The following is a 21699-nucleotide window of genomic DNA, read 5'->3' as shown; positions in this document are numbered from 1 at the left end:
GGGGAGTTTGATGCCTGTTGTTTCTCTACCACAGGGTGTGACCGTGACATAAGAGAATCTATGTTATAGTTTCATAAAACACCAAAACGATCAATGACAGCCACATGACTTGACGACCATGTTTCTGTACTTCTTGAGAATAACGTTGGAAGATTCGTCAAAGTAGAGCACAGAGATGGCTGATAACTTGATGGGAGCGCAGCAGGGTTTGGGCACGTGTTGTGGGTTCATGAGGTGCACCAACTTGATTTCTGTTGACTGGTGTTCTTCTATCAAAGGATAACATAGGGAAAATCTGTCTTATAGTTTTCTAAAACACCAAAAATGATCAGTGGCACCCACAGGACTTGACGACCATGTTTCTGTACTTCTTGAGAATGACGTTGGAAGATTCATCAAAGTAGAGCACAGAAATGGCTGATAACTTGATAGGTGCACAGCAGGGTTTGGGGACATGTTGTGGGTTCATGAGGTGCACCAGGGTCTGGACTATGGCGTGGTTCGTGGCGTTCATGAGCGCGTTGAGAGGAAAGGAACACTCGCCGGAACAGTAGTAGGCAGCATAGCCGTCAGGGGCGATGATCCAGTCCTGGAGACACAGACGTAAACACAATGTTTTCATTTGCATTGTTTGGATCTAGTTATGCACAAGCTTTCTTAGCTGTCTCAACTGTCTACTTGTAGCCTCTGCTAAGTTTTAAAGCGTCTGGAAAGGGTAGAAATTGTCCAACAGACAGATAACATGTAAGGGGAGTCGGTCCGCTGAACAAGTACATTGCCTTCAGCAGACTGACTCCCCTGGCATGTTATCTGTCTATTGGGCCAATTTCTACTCTTTTCGACCGCATCTGACGCCTGGTAGAGGCTAATCTATTTGTACAAATGCTAAAAATCCATTCATGTGAATTATGAAGTAACCCTCTACGACTTCACCCGATAAAGGGCTGACCTAGGCTTTGCCCAGGCAATCTTTCATCTTGTATATACACAGTAATAAAGATGATTTCAAGCCCCTAGCTAGACGTCTTGACGAGCCAGAACAAGATGCTAGAGAGCCTAAAACTAAACACTGTAATATTCAGTAACGTCTAGATGACCCACCTGCCATCCGAGGTCCCTGAAGCTGACGTACAGGCTCCGCCGCTGGCACACGTGCGGCCCGCGGTAGTTAAACTCCCCGCCCACATCCATGGCGCCGTGGAACGACGAGTACTGCGTCTGCCGGTTCTTGTTGCCCCTCCGGCCCGACACGGAACGGGTGCGCCGCACCCGGGCACGCTGACCGCTGGACTTGAAGAAACCGACGACGAAGGGCCGCTTCTCCTCCGGTCCCCTTCGTCCGATTACCCCACCACGGTGCAGGTTTACACTGTGGCCTGAGAAACAACGAGAGTAAAACATTACTAAAACGCCCCTGTAGTACCAGAACAGCTGCCAGGGGGGCAAGCGAGTCACTACGTCGCCTGATCAGTCCGCCGCGGTGCAGGTTTACGCTGTGACCTGATAAACAAGAGCAAAACATTGATTTTTTAACAACGCCGCTGCAGTACCAGTGCAGCTGCTAGGGGGTCCAAACTCGTGATCACGCCGCCGCGGTGGAGGTTCACACCATGACCTGGCAAACGACGGGAGCAAATATTGATTATTGATTTTTAAACAACCGCCCCTGCAGTACTAGAACAGGCTGCTGGGGGGTCCGACAGAAATTCTCAGATATGACCCCCCTGGTGACTTGTAATGAAACTGCAGCAGAACTTTCAGTTTTTATATACTATTATATCGCAACCTGGACATAATAGGTAGCTCATGAAGACTGTGTCCAACAACTTTTAAATGCTGATTAGGACCACTGTGGTGTTATCAGTGGTTTGTCCCTTACACAGTCAGAAAAGCCGTTCGGCTCCCACGGTACCCTGGGACTGGGATCTGTCACTCACACCCCGTGGAAGGGGCAGGTGGGAACGAGAGCTGGGTTGTTTACGGTTCGTTAACAGACTTCCCGATCTGGACAGCTTTGCGGCTTGGCTAATTGTGTAAACATCGTGTCATACTATTGGCCAGCCAACAGTCGTGGTTTATAGACGTTAATGACCAGACAGAATTGCCCTGAGGAAGGTGACAGACGGTCACCGAAACGTCTGCTGAATAAAAGACTCTTTACTCTGTGTCTTACCAACCTGAATGATGAAACTATTTACGGATGTTAATGACCAGTACACATACGCTACGTTCGGTGGTTTATTCCTGTGATATTTGAACAAAGGAGGCCTAGACCGCTGTGTACAATTTAAATCGAAAATTCAAATCTTATGTTTTCTACTTATGTTCTCTCTACCTATTTTTTTCAGCCAAACTTTATCTTCCAGACCCTTGTACGTAAAAAAAGAAGTGAATTGAAAATAGTTCTTTACTTTCCGATCTGGACAGCTTTGCGGCTTGGCTAATTGTGTAAACAACGTGACAAGGTCAGGGGCAGTGACTGAAGGTAGGAAAAATGTGCAAAATCTTAGTCACTTAAATGGGTGGGTGTGTTCAGATGAAAAGTTACGGATACGTCGGTGAAGGTTGGACATCCAGGTAATAAGATACGCCAAACGAACAGTTACTCAAGCAACTGGATATGATTTTAGAAACGGTCAAAAGTTTTAGGTAGCATCCACTACCTTTCGCCAGTGACACAGTTGCTTGAGTAACTGTTTTTATCAAATGAATATTTTCAATTTATATCATTTTTTATTTACTACTCCATTATTCACCAACCTAATAGAATTATTTATCAATTGTTTGGGAAGTTACCCATATACATGTACTCACCATCCAGTGTCTCCATGGAGACATGTAAGACCAGCTCGGTGTACGGCGGCTCTCCTAGGGCGGCTGTTACGTCAAACACCAGCCACCCCTCCTGAGATGAGATCGTGAACAGCGTGTCCAGATACTGGAGTTCTTGGTCCCTGCAAAAATGAGAAGAGACGTAGTGAATTAGGTAGGTACGGTGGGTGAAAAAAGTACCGTTGCCGTTTTGAGACCGTAGAGGCAGTGGGTTGTTAGTCCACTGTGTCCGGGGCACGGTATTGGAAGGGGTTCCCTCAACCAAGACGGGGGGGGCACCACAGACTTCCTGCAACCTATTATCCACTGCTCATCGAGTCACGTGTGTTATCTGCGTAACGAACGCCATATAAGCGGTGGATTGTTCATTCCTTGACAGAGCAAGGCTGGAGTTGTATAGCTGAAAACTTGGGTTAGAAATTGGACAGTCCAAATTTTCCACTGTGCAAGTTCAGTGTTTTATATGGAGTTAATTGAGCAGTGGATCATATGTTGCAGAAAGTCTGTGGCGCCCCCCGTCTTTGTTGAGGGATGGCTGTAATGCCCTGATGCGTATGCAGATGGCCTTTTTAATACAGTTGCATAGAAAAAAGTGCTAGAAATTTACCAAAACTTGCTTCATAATATTAAAATAATTGCCTACCTGCTCTTGCCGTCGCCCATGACCCTGTACACGGTAACGGTGTAGGACATGTTGGAGTAGCCGCCGCCATTTTTCTCCTTGTACATCCGGAACTCTGCTGACGTCGCCATGACGTCATCTTCCGTGACCTTGGTCATGTCGAACCGGAACATCCGGGCATGTCTCCGGTGATGTCCGGTAGAGCCGTCGTTCTCAACTGCAGAGGAAGGAATGGGGTATGTTAGAACGACGTCCTGTGATTATGGGTGACAAACTAGAAAGGTGACATTTGCAAATGCATAATTTTTGCCTCCGCATATGGTCTGCTCTGTTAATTCTTACCCAAACAGATTCATATATATGGTGACAGGAGTCTAAATCCCTCCTGCTACAAAATTGCAACATGATGTAACCCAACACTAGTTACCATGGTGACAGACGTCTAGTTCAGGTCAGTTTCATAGATATGCTACAGTCACACTTCCAAACCGATGCCCCGTTATGTGGCATGCTATCTGTCTATCATTGGCCAAATTCTACTCTTTCCAGTCGCTTCCGAAGCCTGGTAGAGGCTAGCGACAGATCTCAACTTGCAAACGATCAGACCCCCGTTACTGGTCGAATAATGACCCTCCCCTCCCGTTAACGACCAGGTGCAGCGGCTGTGAGGACGAGTGCCCTTGACGAGCCGGCCGGTCGCCATGGAAACTGGCGGGAAGATCAAACCCGTCAGCAGTCAGGCGGCTAATTTCAGTTAACGACGTCGTCAGGCAGGAAGTCGAGCGGGAAAACACAAACATGCCGAAAACCCGGCCAGCTGCCGTAAATTCGACAGTCACAAATCTCTAAAAACAGTGCATAACGTTAGGCTAGCCTCTACCAGGCTTCGGGAGGCGGCTGGAAAGAGTGGAAATTGGCCAAATAGAGAGATAACATGCCAGGTGCGGCAAACAGTTCTCTCTACCGGAGCCCGGTAGAGGCTAGAAAATGCCCCCAAAAGAGGAGATCGTCTGTGCGTAATGTAGCGGAAGTATATCCTTGTCCGCTAGGTAGCGCTGTCAAGACAGTGTCGTGATATGGAACTCATGCGAAACACTAGCCTCTATCAGGCTTCGGGAGGTGGCTGAGAGAGAAGAAATCGGTCAAATAGAGAGATAACATGTCAGGGGAGTTGGTCCGCTAGAGAGAACTGTTTACCACTCACTTGGCATCTAATCTCTCTATTTGGCCGATTTCTACTCTTTTCAACCGCCTCCCGAAGCCTGGTAGAGGCTAGCGAAACATCGTCAAAACTTCCATACACAAGGCTAAAACGTGAGTCATTTTACTAGTCAACCCTCTCAGATCACATGGCCGTGCTAAGAGTCTGAGGTGTTGAATCTGCCAGGATTGGGGATATCAAAGGATTAGCACATGGCAGACGATAGACCTACGATAGACCGCGGTTTCCGGCAGGCTTCATCACATCAAGCCCCTGGACTATATATTTCAATGGATAACTTACACTACTCACAGGCACTGCAGCCTGGGTGACATGTATCCTCTGGCATTATCAAATCTCCGAGCAGAGCTTTTAGTTGCTGCCAAGACAGTATCAAATTGGCCAGGTTGTATCCTTTTCGTTTGTCGGGCAGTTGTCATTTGCCAAGGCTGGCGCAAAAAACGCCCCCAAATAAGCCGAAGCCTAAACCTTTTCTTTGAGATTTCCATGGCATGTTACTAGTATGATAGTATCTGTCTGTCTGTTTGGCCGATTGCTACTCTTTCCAGCCACTTCCGAAGCCTGGAAGAGGCTATCGGCGGCCCACCCTAGCTAGAAACCTCCGGCCTCTCTCCCTCGGCGGCAAAACCGTCCTTCCCTGGATAACTGGCGTCGCTCCTGGAAAAAACGCCGCCCCACAGGTTTGCGATGGAGGCTACACCCTAGCCACGATAGCTGGAGTGACTTGCCAGGAAAGGCTGTTCCTGATGTATGTTGTGGGGAGGAAAGATGGATGGGTCGGTGGTGGCGAGGCCGCCGTTGTTTGTTCAGCCCGACTAGCGGGGCGGGACACTTCTCAGCGCGGCCACGGGTGAGGGGAAACTACTCTCCAAGCAGCTAAAGGTTCAGGCCTAGGCTTATTTTTGGCGAGTTTTATGTGTTTTTATCGGGTTTTCTTTTCTGTACTGGAATTTTTTCGCGCCAGCACCCCCCCCCCCTCCTCGCCCCCCCCCAAAAAAAGATACCCGTAGAAAGACTGAAACACGTCTAAAATATGAGAACTATCCCTTGTCACCTGTGTTGGAACAAAAGTTTTAACTTTAAACATGTAACTACGAAACAGATGAACTTTCATGATACGTCCGAAAATCAAGTCGAAGTGTAAGTGGTGCATAAACATCTGATTGGAGAGTAACTTCAGTCAGGGGAGTCGACAAGGGTCACTTCCGACGGGTGCAGCAAAACAGATTCACGTTGAACTTGAAGTGGGGATTCCTGGGCCCAACAACATTTGTTCATAGCCGGCTAGACACCACAGATCTTCTTCTAAGGAGTCACAAACCGTACCGTGCACTCAGGAGATCAAAACAAGCAAACACCTTGTATCTTGCTTAAACACGATAGTCTTTGTGTCACTTCTTCCAAGGGCATTGTCACTGTGTCTTGGCTTCTTCCAACCAGGTTTTGTTTACGAGAATTGAACTTGGTACACTGAAAATATTCGCCTTTGGTTTATAAATAATCCATCTAGCAATTTGAGGAAAACACGCGGTGACAAGCAACCAGAAAGGCGCCCCGTGTGGGTTTGACAGAATTTAGCGCTATGTCGCGTGAACTCGAGCTTGCCACAATTGGCGGGAAACTTCTGACTGAATTGGCACGGTGAGAGAATCGTCCTAATCTCTAAGCAGATCCTAGGGTGGCAAAAAGACAGTATCAAATTGGCCAGGAAGGGTCCAGTTCACCACCCAAGTTGGTGGGGGTAGCGACAAAAAACGGACCGTCATACATAAAAAGGTAGCATGAAGTCGAGCTTGCTAGATATATAGAATTGGCGGGAAACTTCTGACTGAATTGGCACGGTGAGAGAGAATCGTCTGTCACAGGAAACCGAATGTTCCAGAGCTCTAACAAGCACCACGTTGAGAGACGCGGCTCTAATTGCACACCATTAGGCAGGAGATCGTTTGAAGTGTGTCCTCTGAGGGAACCTGACTTGTCGTCTGCAGGCCTGCCTATCAACTGCACAAAGTCCCCTTTGTTCCCGCCAAAACCTCTTACACGTTTCCTGCTTTAATAGGATGCAAATGACGAGCGAATTGGAAGGGCTGTTGAGCATCTTACAATACGTATTGTTGCTGCAAGGAGTTTTTAACCTCGGTTGCTGTATATAAATCTTGTTTGTTTCCATAGTACGATGCATTGCGTAGTCTTTTCTGAATTCGTCTCTTCCTAACGTTGTACAAAATCAGGTTTTATTTGGAGCAAGCTGATGACTGTAGACTCGCACTGAGGCCTCATAGAAACAGCCTGCTACGAGACTAGACCACTCTAGCCTCTACCAGAGATAACATGTCAGGGGAGTTGGTCCGCTAGAGAATACACTTGGGTGCGGCATATTACCTCTCTATTTGGCCGAAGTCTGGTAGAGGCTAAGACCACTCCAGCCATTGACTAAAACTCCAACCATCTGCCAAAGAGCGGCTGACTGCGGGTGTCAGGCCGCTAAGCCTGTTTTCCGCGCGGCGGAGGGGATAAACTCGTGAATAGCGGCTAAGCGGCTTAACCGCCGGCACAGAGAGGAGCTATTCAGCCTGAAGTGGCCTGGGACGGGTGGACCAAAACTTTCCCAGGGTCTGGCAGAAGGCAGGGGTACCAGGGGCCTAGGAGAGAAGGGGGTAGTAGGGGCCTATGGGGTAGAGAGGGAGTAAGGGGGTACCAGGGCAGAGAGAAGAGCTATTCAGCCTGAAGTGGCCTGGGACGGGTGGACCAAAACTTTCCCAGGGTCCGATAGAAGGCAGGGGTACCAGAGGCCTAGGAGAGAAAAGGGGGGAGGGGGTACCAGGGGACTAGGGAGTAGAGAAGGGGGACGGAGCTATCTGGCACCCAAACATCGTTACCATACCATGTCCAGAACACGAGATACCGAACCCGGGAGTTTTGCTGCAGTATCAAGGAAAGACGCCAGGGGGCTTACATCTGGAATGTCTTATATAATTCAGGACCGAACAATCAACCAAATTTCTTAACAATCCTGTTGTTTATCGGTTATTGTACTGCTATCTTTTTACGCAAGCCAAACGGGTGTCGTATTGGATAGTGCTTTGCCATTTTGATGCTGTCTTGCCACTTTGTTACTGCCTTGCTACTTTGATACAGTCTTGCCCATTTGCTACTGTATTGCAGCCACCAAAAGATCTGCTTGGAGATTAGGTCCGCAGGCGACTGTTTCCCCTCACACACCCTGTGACCGTGACCCCTGTACCTAATCTTCTCATGAACGAAAAAACTCGGAAAATTCTTCTGTTAGGCGGAAAACAGGATTATCAGATCTTCTCTCCCACAAGTTTCAAGGCCGAAGGCGATCAATGGTTACCTTGGTAACCATGTGTCAAAAATGAAGGAGGTGATTATGCCTCCTGTACGTGAGTGGAAAATCGGAGGTTGTCGTTTGTTGTCGATAGCGGTCGTCTGTCACGCTTGTCGATCATGATTTATGTGCAAAATGAGAGCCGCGGGCTTCACGTGTTCTACATTGTCGCAGGTCGTCGAACTTACCGTGCGCTGTGAATGTCAATCATTCGGCGACTTTCCACTTTTAAGTTCCACAAATGGAACACGCGTTCGGTTCGAAATGCCCAGATCGAACATAGTTCGGGTTCTAAAATGCTGAGCCTCAAATGGAACACGGGTTCGGTTCAAATTGCCCAGATCGAACATGGCCGAACATAGTTCGGGTTCTTGTTCATGTTCTAATAAAATGTTGAGACTATTTACCCTACAGTTAAAGCTAAAGTTTTGACCGCCAGTGGTCTTAATCAGTGAAAAGAAAGGAAAGTTTAACTCTACTTTATTCCTGTGTATTGATTAAATCAAGATTTATGAGTCATAATAACGTTATATCCATGAATGAGTAACCTTCATAAACTTAATTATTATTATTATTATTATTATTTACGTTTGTTGTTTCAAAAATAAAGGAACACGACGGGCGTTTATTTTGGAGAGCTTTCCTTACTTTGATGACAGCATGTCGAAACACTGTGGTTCCAATCACAGTACCGGGCTTCTGCCGATTTAATCGCATGTGAAATTGGGAGCTCTGGGGCACAGAAACTCCTGCCAACATACTACTAGGGTTATCGGCCTAGAGATGGCATACAACAGGAAATTACAAAAATACCTACAGAGTACCAACACCGGGGATGCTTAGAACATTAGCTGGGCTCGTGCCAAAGAACTATTAGATGCTTTTAGCACTAAACCCGTAAGTTACCCCTGCAGTACCATAACAAGCCGCTAGGGAGCCGAAAATCTCATCAAGATGTACCCACGTACGAAGTTTCATAACAATTCATCCATAGCTTCTTGAGTTATCGTGCTAAACCAGAGAGAGAGAGAGAGAGAGAGAGAGAGAGAGAAAGAGATATATTGAGACGGACTGAGAGAGGGAGAGACTCAGAGAGGGAGAGAGACAGGGAGAGTGAGAGAGAGAGAGAGAAAGAGAGAGAGAAAACTACCAAAACATAAGCTTCTGGCGAAGGTAGTAAACCAAAACCTAAAGGACCGCGTGCAACATGTCCTCAACCCTACTCCACAACAACAGCCGGTTTGAGTGACAAGTCTGTTGCACGGAGCCAGGAAACCGTAACGCTGCCGTCTGAGGGCCGCTATACTTCAGCACTGAACCGTAGCGGCGTGCAGACCGGCGTGGCGCGCGGTAAGTGGTCATGTATGTGGAGAGGGTCCTACAAAAACCCCGCAAACCGGGAACACATGACAAGTGATGGATAGGTGGTTTACACGACATTTGCTTGTTGGTACAGAGATTTGTAGTAAGACATTTGGACGTCCAAAACTAGTTCTGTGACTAGTGTGTATGTGGAGAGGAGCCTACAAAAAAACCCGACATCTGTTTGTTGGTACAGAGACATCTGTAGTAAGAAACTAGACCGAAGATTTGTTTCAAGACATTTGTACGTTCAAAGACTGGTTATATGGACATTGAAACGTCCCTAAAATCTAATGAAAATCTTTCTTTTTGACAAAACCTGGCCAGTATCCAGAAACACCTTACAAGTGATTGATAGGTGGTTTACATGAGATTTGTTGGTACAAAGGTTTGTACGACATTTCAACGTTCAAATTTGTTTAACAATTGAAACGTCAAGAATAAAATGGTTATGAAAGACTTTCCCTTTGAAAAAACTATAGCCAGTACCCAGTACCATCTATCAAGATACAGGACAGTTTGTTGATGTAAAGATTTGTCACGGTAAGACGTTGAAAGATTAGTTGTGTCCCGACTAAACCTTATGAAAGAAAGGCTATGTCTCTCTCTCTTAGAGATGTTTTGACCGTCTGAAACGCTAAGAATATCATGACTAACATTTAGTTGTTGATGTAAAGATCAAGTTGTAGTAAGACGTTGAAAGATAAGTTGAGTCCCAACTAAATCCGTATGAAAGTCTCTCTTTCTCTGTCTGTCTTTGAGATGTTTTGACCGACTGATACGCGCCAAAAATATCATGACTGACACCTTCTGCAGACGACAGAAGAAGCAATTACCGTCGCGAAGGTCACGTGTGAAGAGAACCCTGACATCCGACGGAAGTCCCGATGATTGACAGCTCTGTCAGACGAACAAAAGCGCGGGAAAAAACAGGCCTTCCGGGCTTTGGTAACATTTTGGCCGTGACTGGAGACAAGTGTTCCCGGTAAGCTGTCAGCAGACGATGAAAACTCTTCAAGGAAACATCTGCGGTGTTTTTATTTTTTTAAACAAGAAATAATTAAGGGTTAATGACCCGCCCGAGGTGTGTATGGTGTCATAAGGCCTTGTGAGTTCCTCTAATCACTGAATAGAGCTAATTATGTTTCATTTCCTTTCGCTCAAAGTTCAACTATATTTAGATGGTCATAATTATGCAAATAAGATCAAAGAATAATTCTTCTTGATTTAGAACACGAACTATATGTTCGATCATGTTCGATCTGGGTAATTCGAACAGAACGCGTGTTCCATTTGTGAGGAAATAAGTTTGGGCACACTTACTACTAGTAGTATATAACCGGGCTAGTCAGCTGCTGTTTATGTCCACAGACATACATGACATATGCAAGGCTTCAGTCCACACGTGAAACCAGTCACACAACTGGATATCTAACTGTTACATGTGTCACTTATTATTTCATCAATCATCTCCTAACAAAAACCAAACACTCTAATAATAACAGTCTTCAAACTGACTAACCCCCAGTTGTAACCTCAACCCTGATAATTCCCACCTGTCAACGACCTAAATAAGTCTGATAATGCCCAGGTCCATTATACCGATAATGACCACATTCCCTGTATTAATGACCACTGCTGTCAATGATTAGATGAAATTGACTCAGGATGAGTGTCATTTTGGTAATAAACGCTACTATTATCCAGATAATGACCCACGACTACAACCTGATAGCCACACCCTCCCCTGAGACTATATATGAACCTCCCCCGATGCCCCCAATGATCTGTCCCCAGTGTCTGTACAATCCCAGTATTTTAGCAACAGACTCAACTCGTAAAAATCGCCACTGTCTTACCAATAATGACCAACCTGATAATGACCCTCCCCTGAGACTGAAAAAGAATCTCCCCCGATGCTACTGAATGGTCCCCGGTGTCTGTACAATCCCAGTATTTTGGCAACACGACTCAACCCGTACTCAACCCGTTATAATCACCACTCTCATGCCAATAATGACCCACAACTCAAACTGAATAATGACTCTCCCCTGGGACTAAAATGAACCTCCCCCGAGTCTAATGACCGGTCCCCAGTGTCTGTACAATCCCAGTATTTTGGCAACACGACTCAACCCGTACTCAACCCGTTATTAGATACAGTGCGATTATCAAACTTAGCGGTCACGTCTGCTGGGCTTAACACCGTCCATATGGCGGGTCTGTTAGATCTACTAACGGTATTGAAAGAAAGGCTGTCATACAAATTCGACAGCTTTTTCTTGTCAAAAAGTCCAGTTGCGTGTTGTGCACAATGTTCAACAACTGTTAAAGGCCTCTATTGTAGGATCAAAACATCAACGTTTGGGTTAAGTTCTTTACATACATGTATGAAGTTGATTCTACATGTACCGTACGAAATTGCATAGTGGACTCGACAGCTTTTTTCTTGTCAAAAAGTCATTGAAGACCCTACTCTAGAGTACAGCGTTTACCATTACTTACTGTTAATAGTATGATCAAAACGCTAGCTTTGGGTTTGGGTTAAGTTCTTTATGGTCGGTCTCTCAGATCTGCTAACGGTATTGAAAGAAAGACTGTCATACAAATGCGACAGCTTTTTCTTGTCAAAAAGTCATTGTAGAAGAACCTACTCCAGTTTCCTGTTCAGTGTACAACGTTCAACAATTAAAAGTAAAAGGCCTCTATTGTAGGCCCAAATGTCAAGTTCATTGTAGAAGAACCTACTTCAGTTTTGTGGTGTGGAGAGTTTCAATTTTACCTCATTGTACAACGTCTAGCAATTAAGGCTCCTATTGTAGGCTCAAAACTTTGACATTTAGGATAAATTCTTTACATGCTGCAAGTTAAGTTGATTTTACCTTGCGAAATTGCATGGTGCTATTCTTAGAGACACAATGCGACGTTTTGCCGTATTGGTGCATTGAAAACCTGGGCTATGTTTACAAATCGGTTTATTTTAGGTCTGGAGTACCGGCTAGTACTTCAACATATAACGTGTTGGTTGTCTTTTGGCCAAATACGCCTAGATCTATTTTATCATGTTCTGGTGCCTTGAATTTATGATATCTATCGTGTTAATCCTGCGGGCGTGCTTTTATATTACACTCGGCCCTGCACAAATCGGAGGCTTACTGTACATCTATCTAGTGTAAATACGTTTTCACTGTTGTGCATAGCCATAGAGAATTTCCGTTATCCTTCCCGCATACCGACAGAAATCCTGGACTTACATTAGAGCTGGAGGAGATAGGGTAGCAATATATAGGCTAGATAACCGACCATCTCGGTAGCCTATCTATAAAAGCCAAGTACAAGTAATGAGAAAATTTCTGAAGAGAGCATACTGGTTACTCTTCCTTTCTTTTTATCTTTCGGCTTCCGACTTCCCTTCAAATTTGAGACACGCAAACCATCTCTTCCTAGCCTTGTGAATGCGGGACCTAATCTCCAAGCAGGTCTTTTGGTGGCTGCAAGACTGTCTGATATTGGCGTTTACTGCCATTTCCTGGAACATTTTTTTATTGCGAGAAGTCTCTCTATTTTTTAGTACCGCCAATAAATATCTAGATCCAACTTACGATATGAAACCTGTTGAAAAATGTTTTGCCAATTATCCTAATAACGGGTTTAGACGCGTTCTTTCAGAGCTGTACATCTATATGCGGGCCGCCCAAACCCAGATATCCTTCTCCGATGTCCTCCTAGCTCCACGCCACAATGAGACCAAATCACCGGTTCCGACTGTTCACAACCTGCATGGTACCGGCTGATCTCTGGGATTTAAAAACACCAAACACCGAGACCGGTCCCCGCATACTCATCAAGTAGAGGTTTAGACTTCGGCTTACTTTTGACGTGTTTTAGACGCTTTATTGGGATATCTTCTTTCTGCAGGTACCTTTTTTTACGCCAGCCAAACTTCAGGTGGCAAATGGTAACTGCCTGGCCAATTTGGTACTGATTTCCTCATCCAGAATATTTTGCTTTTTTTATTTTGGATGCCTTTTTAGCGCCCGGGGCCTTCTTCGCCTACTCCGGATGCCAGTACTACTCTGGCAGTGACGATAAAAAAAATTGTAGTAAACGCCATATATATATCAGACAGATTTCCTGGTCCAGAACACTTTGTTGTTGTTTTGCTGCCTTAGAATTGCATTAGAATAGTTAAGGCCCGGGGCATCTTCGCCTACTCCGGATGCCAGTAACCTGACTCTGGCAGTGGAGGCAAAAATACCACAACCCGCCAGCACCCGTGACCCGAGATGACCCTGAAACAATTATCCCAGGATTCCCCGTGCCTTGTGGGCTGACATAAGCCCGATGACATAAAAACAACATCCTAGAGTTCGTTCTGTATCGTACAACACCAACTGTGCCTAGACTGCATGGGTCTAGTTGCAAAGTTGGTCTAACCTGCGGAATCGGACCGTAAGGAGGTCACTGTAGCTTGCACCTGTTAAAGATCCATCTAATTACTTTGGAAAATGTCTAATAATCTTCAGTTTTGTCTGACAAACGCGACATTGGGTACTTGATGCCTTGATGAACATTGGTAGAAATCAATGGTAATTGATGGATTTCAAAATGCCGTTAAAATCACGATGGAGGCAAACAATGATGGCTGTTCTTTGGAAGGGACATACTGGTCTAACTGAGTTTTCTACAGAGCCTATGCTACGATAAAATTGCTGGTCTTCAGTTACTCTCCAAGTGGTCTATTTCAGATGTGTTTTAACCGTTTTTATTTAGTTTTCTTTTTTGTACTGATATCTTGGTTTACGCCAGCCAAATTCGGGTGGCATATTGGGTATTGCCTGGCAAATTTGATAGTCTTTCCAACTTTATGATTTATTGTAGTCACCGAAAGATCTGCTTGGAGTTTAAGAGTCTTTATTGTCAAGATGTGTGAAGAAGATATCTTCAGACATAGATAAAAGTTCTGTGACCTTTGGCCTGACAAGGGACCGCCATGTTGACCCCACTAGTACTGTTTGTGCATGGCGGAACACAAATACGTGACAGACAACCGTGTGTAGAAGTTGTTAGTGCCTGATGTTTAATTAGCGGCGCTAATAAGCGCAAATCTGTTTGAGGAGCAGAGATAATTGCAGACGGCGTTTCTTTGATGGTGGCCATAGCCTGATAGCCGATAGAACAGTTTAATTCTACTTTAAAAGATTATATTAGTCCTGTAGTGTATAACTAAAAGTGCCCACCATTTTTTAGAACCCGAACCATGTTCGATCTGGGTAATTCGAACAGACGCGTGTTCCATTTGTTTGATGAGCACCGATAATTGCAGACGGCGTTTCTTTGATGGCGGCTATCAAGGACTAGTCGTGTTTTATAGCTCTTTAAGTGCCTACAGCTAGGACTATGAGGGCTTGTCCTTTTCGTGAAGCTGCACCTGTGATTATACTACTCTCCTAGCGGAGGTTGAGTTTATCGGGGTTTCTTTTTTGCACTGGAATTTCTTTTACCGTCAACCCATAAAAAATTCCAGTGCAAAAAGAAATCCTGGTTACTTCGGAAGGACTAACTCAAGTCAAGACCTAGTCATGTTTTATAGCTCTGCAAGTGACTACATGGCTCGTCCGTTTCATACACATGATACCGGCGCACCTGTAATCACAAAGCCTTCCCATATGTACAGCATTAACTCAAGAGCACTTTGCGTACAGCTACAGTTGTCATCATAAAACCTTTTTTTTTGTATTCACAGATGCATCGGTGATCACTGAACCTTTTCAAATTTTACAGGTGCATGCATCAGATGTACAATATTAAAAGGTCTTCCATTCATTCTTAACAAACAAACAAACAAACAAAGTGACTCACCGTGGTTGACGAAGCTCATGACCATATCAGCATCTTGTAGCGCCTGCTTGTCTCGGATGTAGTTATAAAACGGCTCCTGTAGGTTATAATCCTGCAGATCAGGGTGAAAAATAATCCCTGTCTCATTCTCTCCCTTCGAAACCTCCTTGTAAAGATCCAGCATGAACTTGGGTGCTGAGTTTTGCTTGCCTGCCGAGGGTGGTCGTGGGCGCTGCTGTAGCCCCAGCAAACTCAGGATCTCTCTCTGCATCTGTCTGCGCTCTGATCGAGGAAGTAGCGGGGTGAAACCGACCATATTGTCACTGTAGTAGCCCGTACCCATAGCGGAACCCTGCAAAGTTATCGGGACCTGGTAGCTCAAGAGGAGGGTTGTGAGAGTGATTAGCCCGCTCAGAGTTCTTGTGGGATTACGAGTACGACTGTTGAAGCAGCTACTAGCCACGGCAGCCATGTTTTCTGTTCTACTGGTGGTGGACTGGAGAAGAAGAATCAGGTGCGAGTTGAGGTAAACCAGCGCGCAGACGACAGGTCCGAGTGTTGGGTGATCTGCTATTAAACCTGTGTGAGGAAAACACGCTCGTCAGTCTCAAAGCAGATATTTTCGTGACTGAAAGACACTGGTCAGGTAGTATCCGTTTGAATTGCCAGGCAGGATTTGATTGACATACACGACGTTTCCGTCGCTAATGACCGGATGTAAATTTAACATAACAAACGTAACCACTTACGTTCGCGTTTCTAAGAAAAACATTGCGCACAATCAGTGGTGTTGATTGTATTATTGTTACACTCACGTCTTGTAATTGTAATCGTAATTCAGAATAAAACACGCTGGTCCAAAATGATACAACTGTTGTCTTTTTAAATTTTAGTGGCACTCGTGAAAAAAAAAAGACATTTCTTGCGAGTGTTATAGTGTTAACAATATTCGAAAACAAAAACAGCTTCCGTAAGTATTGTGACAAATCTTCAAGCAGGTATAACTATAAGGATCGCGTTTTGTTATCAAGGAGTTTTGTTTTGTCAAGGAGCAGATAGAACGTCCTTGGTTATCTAACGCAGAACTCTCACTGGGACAGGAACGCTACAATTTCCCATCCCAACATCTGCTTGGATATTCCATGTGCTCGTTTCCAGGAACTGAATAGGAATCGTGCTGCTGAGTTCCCGGAAGTTTGCGCCTATGAAAGTTGACCGTTCATAAATAACCTTTTACCTACACTACAGTAGATTTGCAGTATACCCGATGGTGCTACAAATATCATGTATGATAAAATGTTATATTATACTTCGTTGAAGGTTAGACATCCAGGCAATTAGTTACCCCTGTATTAGAGTAGTTTTAGAACTGTTTATACCACAAACATGTATATTACCTATTTCATCTGTTGACCTGTACTTAGCCCGATAGGGCATGAATGTACAATAAAGGTTATTATTATTATTATTAACTATTCAAATTAAAAATAAAAAAATCCAGTCCAGAATTTCTCAGAAAATCTGAGACCGGAAAACAAGTTGTTGATTAAGAATTTCTTAGTAACTCTGAGACCATAGTTGAGTTACAATCTAAAACACCAACACATGCTAGATAATCTAGCCTGGAAACACAGGCCTTAGATCATGCTGTTACAACAATGACTTTATGGATAATTTGTCGATCTCAGAGGCCTGAATTGCAAGGCTAACCCCCTCCTAAAGCCATGTTGATGTTACAGATCAGTTCTGTTTGTCGATGGGCCTAAGTTTGATCCTTATGCAAATCTGAAATGCCAACAACAACTCGCCAATGGGCGGGGGCTAATCCTCTACATCGGTACCTACATAAACTACTCATAGCCTCGGGAACAGGCGCAGCGACGGGTCTTAATCCGGCAACAGGTTGGGAAGAATACATAGACATAAACTACATATAGCCTCGGGAACAGGCGCAGCGACGGGCCTTTAATCCAGCAACAGGCTGGGAAGAATACATAGACATAAACTACATATAGCCTCGGGAACAGGCGCAGCGACGGGCCTTTAATCCAGCAACAGGCTGGGAAGAATACATAGACATAAACTACATATAGCCTCGGGAACATGCTCAGCGAAGGGCCTTAATCCGGCAACAGGTTGGGATGAATACTGCATCCATGCTCATCCAGCTATTAGCGGACCGATAGCCAGACTACAGAATACTAGTACCTACACTATAATTTCAAAACCATATATTAAAACCCCTTAATACTGTATAGTGTATACTAATATGTATATGTACTCCCCAAATAGAGGCATAGGCTTCGGCTTATTTTTAACGGGATTTACTGGTACATAATTGTTCACCAGTGTAGCCAAATGGGTAGCGAATGGGTACAGTCTGGTCAATCATTTCTTGTGTTGCTCTGATCTTCCAATAATAGCCTGGATGCCAGACCCAAAGCACACTGGACACAAAATATCTCAGTGTGCACACTGAGATATTTTGTGTCCAGTGTGCATTTGGGTCTGGCATCCAGGCTAATAGCGATCATGTACTAGTAGACAGAACGACATAGATAGTATATCTCCATCCGGTAGTTACACAAGCACAACAAACCAAGGACATTATCCTTGAACAAACATACAAAAAGAAACGTACGGATCGTCCGTCTAAACATTTCCGCACCAGTCGTAAATTTCGAGAATTCTTGAGTGTTCAATATTTGCTTTATCTATCGTGACTGCTTATGCTTTAGCTGCATCCGGACTTACATAAAGACTCTAGTTCCCGTCTCAACATTTTCAGTTTCAATCGTAGATTTCTTGATATATATGTTCTTTCAAAACGTCTTCAACTATGTTCAATATTTGCTTTATCTTTCTTTGGCTGCGAAGACCCATAGTTATTTCTTTAGCTGCATCCGGACTTTACATAATGACTCTAGTTTCCTATAGGGACACCAATACTAAATCCTGACTGCTTGTGACAAGTTTATTCTACCGAAAAAGGATTTGATAAACACAATATTTGTTTTATCTTTATTGGGACTGCTTATCATGGTTATCTCTTTAGCTGGATCCGGACTTACATAGACTTTAGTTTCCTTCCAACGCCTAAAGGAACACCAATACTCAAGCCTGGCTACTCGTGACAAGTTTAATAAATTATTCTACCGAAAAAAAAAAGCTTTGATAAACTTGGATAAACACAAACATACTACAGATCCCCCGCCTGTAGTTTCCGATGACGTCCCGGTGTGACCACATGTTCGGTTATAAAAATGTATGAATCACTCGTGAGTCACCTACAAGTACTGACCACACACACAGCCGACTGCCCACACCGATAGCCTCCTGTGCAGACTTCTGAGCGGGTGGGCGTTTGAGTACTTAGTTGTAGTAGTTCTAGTAGCCTCTACCAGGCTTCGGGAGGCGGCTGGAAAAGAGTAGAAATCGGCCAAATAGAGAGATAACATGCCAGGGGAGTTGGTCCGCTAGAGAGTACAGTTTGTCGCACTCTCTAGCGGACCAGCTCCCCTTGAATGTTATCTCTCTATTTGGCCGATTTCTACTCTTTCCACCCGCCAGCCGCCTCCTGAAGCCTGGTAGAGGCTAATACTATGTAGTACATGTACTAGGTTTGGTAGAATTGTTAACGCGTTCTCTTGCCGGCCATAGTACAAGCAAGCAACTATCGTAGGGAAATCTACCTCTACGCTTTAGCTGGCCAACATTCGCGTTCACATTACTACAAAATCCAGTATTGAAACGCTAAAAAGCCTGCATAGGAGGTTATATCGTCCCAGGACTCCCAACTTCAAAACACAAACCGTTCTCAATTAAAACATTTCTTCCAATTTGCAAAATCCCAGGAGTATTACTACTCCACTTTTTCTGCACTCAGGAGTCACAGTAACACCAGGAAAATTGCGTTTTCTTCAAACTTACTAATAAGAACTAAAACTGAGGTTGAAATTTGCACTTCATTTTGTAGGAGAGAAAAAGAAAACATCCTAAATTCGATTCGCGGTGTAACAGAGTCACTAATTATGTGAGTCCCTGTGGGATTTGATAAGTGAGGCAAGTAGCAGTGCAGATAGCGAGTTAACGCAAACAATACCACTCACTGCTGTTTATTCTGGACGTAATTATACTGGGGGGTAATCAGTACAACCTGTAGGGGGGCTCCGCCGGTTTTAGGGATGTTTTGGTAAGAGGGGGAGAGGTTCTAGTCTTTACCAGGCCTTTCTAGGGGGTCACGGATCGCAGAAATTATTCGACAAAAAGGGAAATTTTCAATGATATTTAGCCAGGAGAGTCGGTCTGTTTTGCTAAATTTTGCTGTTGTTGGACCCTAGTTGTTAGTATGGTGGTGATAAGTAAAGAAGACGGGAGATCTACTGTTTTGCCAAACCAACAGGATATATTTTCCTAGTCTACCAAAACGCTTTTCCACGGCAGTACAAGCCACAATATTGGAACTACACTAGTACTACACAGTGAATAACGCAGACGCTATTAGCATTAAATTACGTAAACGGCACATTTTTACGCTGATCTACAGAAATTAGCAAATTGCTAACAAATTACACAAATTATCGCTTTAGAAGGAATCGCTCTATGGAATGAGGATTGGAAGGGAGTTCCTACCGAGTCCTGAGATACTTGGGCGAGCAAAAAAAAAAAAACAAACTTCGGTTTGTGTGGGAACAAAAAGAGGTCACCACGGTTTAGTTATAGTGTATATACAACCGTATACACTGTCATATACCGGCGTGTACACAGCTGTATCACCGCGTACACAGATATATCCAAACCCGTACACATTCGTATACAGTACCACATACACGCCACACGAACACAACCACGTACACAGATACACTACGTAATGGTAAGAGGTATAGATTATTTCTAGGCCCTGTTTGCGTTTGGTAATGCTAACCATACTTACAGGTTAGGATACAGGCTTTTCGCCCAAGGGTTTGCTGTGAAGTACAATATATTATCTGTTGCTATAGTTTAGACACGTACCTGGTACACTAATTCAGTCTAGTCCACGTGGAGGTGTAGACTTTGATACTTGAAAAATGGGCAAGACGTTTCCACATGAAGAAGCATGTACGGACAGGTATGAATCTTCCAACAGGTAAATTTCCGTCGGTTCCCGGGTAAAGATTGTAGTCCAGACGGCGTGATTTCGTCCGTAGTTCCGTCTGTGTCGGGTGAGGTTGTGGTTGACCAAAGGCACACACGGTTCAGTGAAGGTGTTCAGAACACACCTAGGATGATTCCGTAGCGGGTTCGCGTACTGAGGACCGAAGCGTCCGCCCAATTTAGGCGGGGGAAGGTTCTCTGTTGGCCGACGGAGGTCAGTGCCCGCGCCCGCGGCCTAGCCTGGATTTTGCGACACCCGTGCACAGCAAGACGGTTAGCTAATTACTTAGTACCACCGCGGCGTTGCCCTAAACACACGGCTGGAAAAACAACGTAGATTCCTGGTGGATTTCTCTCCGCGGTAGGTAGGTTATGGTACCGAGGGATCACAGTAGGGCGCTCCGAAGGGGGGCTAAATTCTGACTCCGTTCCTGTCCTCTCCAGTTTTCCCGGTTCGCTGCTCCAACCACACAGCAAGAAAAAACTTGTCCGGCAACTTACTACTCGCCTAGGCAAACAACAACCTCCCAGCAGGCAGCGCGGGGGAGGCAGAGAGAGGCCAATTAGCAACCTTCCCGGCATCCTTTGACTCATTAGAACCGTTGCCATGGCGACCGCCCCGTTGGCATGGATACGCCCGCAGGCGAGAACAGGTGTAAAGTGACGTCACGTGAGCAGGAATATGTTGAGAGGTTGCACAGGAAAGAAACTTCACTTGGAAGTGCCTGAGAGACAGGTGTATAATGTTCTAATTTGACCTGTCATGGGGCAAGTCACCCGTGTGAGAAAAGAAAGCAAAAGCGATGTCATAGCCTCTACCAGGCTTCTAAGGGGGCTGGAAAGAGTAGAAATTGGACAAATAGACAGATAACATGCTAGGAAAGTGGCTGAGACAGGTGTATAATGTTCTAGTTTGACCTGTCGTGGGGCAAGTCACCCACGTGAGAAAAGAAAGCAAAAGCGATGCCATAGTCTCTACCAGGCTTCTGAGAAAATAGAAATTGGTAAAATAGACAGATAACATGCCAGGGGAGTGCCTGAGAGACAGGTGTATAATGTTCTAGTTTGACCTGTCATGGGGCAAGTTACCCGTGTGAGAAAAGAAAGCAAAAGCGATGTCTTACACGTACCATAGCCTCTACCAGGCTTCAGAGGAGGCTGGAAAGAGTAGAAATTGGCCAAATAGACAGATAACATGCCTGAGGAGTTAGTCTGGAAAGGAGAGCGGCAAACTGTACTCTTCTCCTGTGATTCTCATGAAAATAATGTGAATAAGTACACAAACATGTTGAAAAGTGGAAGTACATGAAGACAGTCACACGAAGATTTTTCAAT

The 21699-nt window shown here is 44.8% G+C and overlaps 1 protein-coding gene across 1 annotated transcript; it reads right to left on the bottom strand.

Moving 5' to 3' along the window:
- Positions 1-328: 328 nt before the first annotated feature.
- Positions 329-20590, bottom strand: LOC109473118 (bone morphogenetic protein 7-like). Its single transcript, XM_019773024.1, has 6 exons — positions 20242-20590; positions 15250-15807; positions 3476-3671; positions 2815-2954; positions 1102-1376; positions 329-589 (listed from the first exon to the last, which is right to left on the bottom strand). Exons 2-6 carry the CDS (start codon positions 15698-15700, stop codon positions 329-331), a joined length of 1323 nt encoding a protein of 440 aa, XP_019628583.1. The 5' UTR covers positions 15701-15807; positions 20242-20590.
- Between the last annotated feature and the right edge of the window lie 1109 nt (positions 20591-21699).

Source organism: Branchiostoma belcheri, unplaced genomic scaffold (assembly GCF_001625305.1).
Source record: "Branchiostoma belcheri isolate BF01 breed outbred unplaced genomic scaffold, Haploidv18h27 scaffold29, whole genome shotgun sequence".
Classification (NCBI taxonomy): domain Eukaryota; kingdom Metazoa; phylum Chordata; class Leptocardii; order Amphioxiformes; family Branchiostomatidae; genus Branchiostoma; species Branchiostoma belcheri.
Note: the sequence above shows the minus strand (reverse complement) of the source record. Positions and strands in the feature narration are given on the sequence as shown.

Coding starts and splice junctions, on each gene's coding strand:
- LOC109473118 (XM_019773024.1), bottom strand. CDS start 15,700: ATGGCTGCCGTGGCTAGTAGCTGCTTCAACAGTCGTACTCGTAATCCC. Junction 1,377..2,814: donor CTCCATGGAGACACTGGATG/GTGAGTACATGT, acceptor GTTGTTTCTCAG/GCCACAGTGTAAACCTGCAC. Junction 590..1,101: donor TCAGGGACCTCGGATGGCAG/GTGGGTCATCTA, acceptor CTGTGTCTCCAG/GACTGGATCATCGCCCCTGA.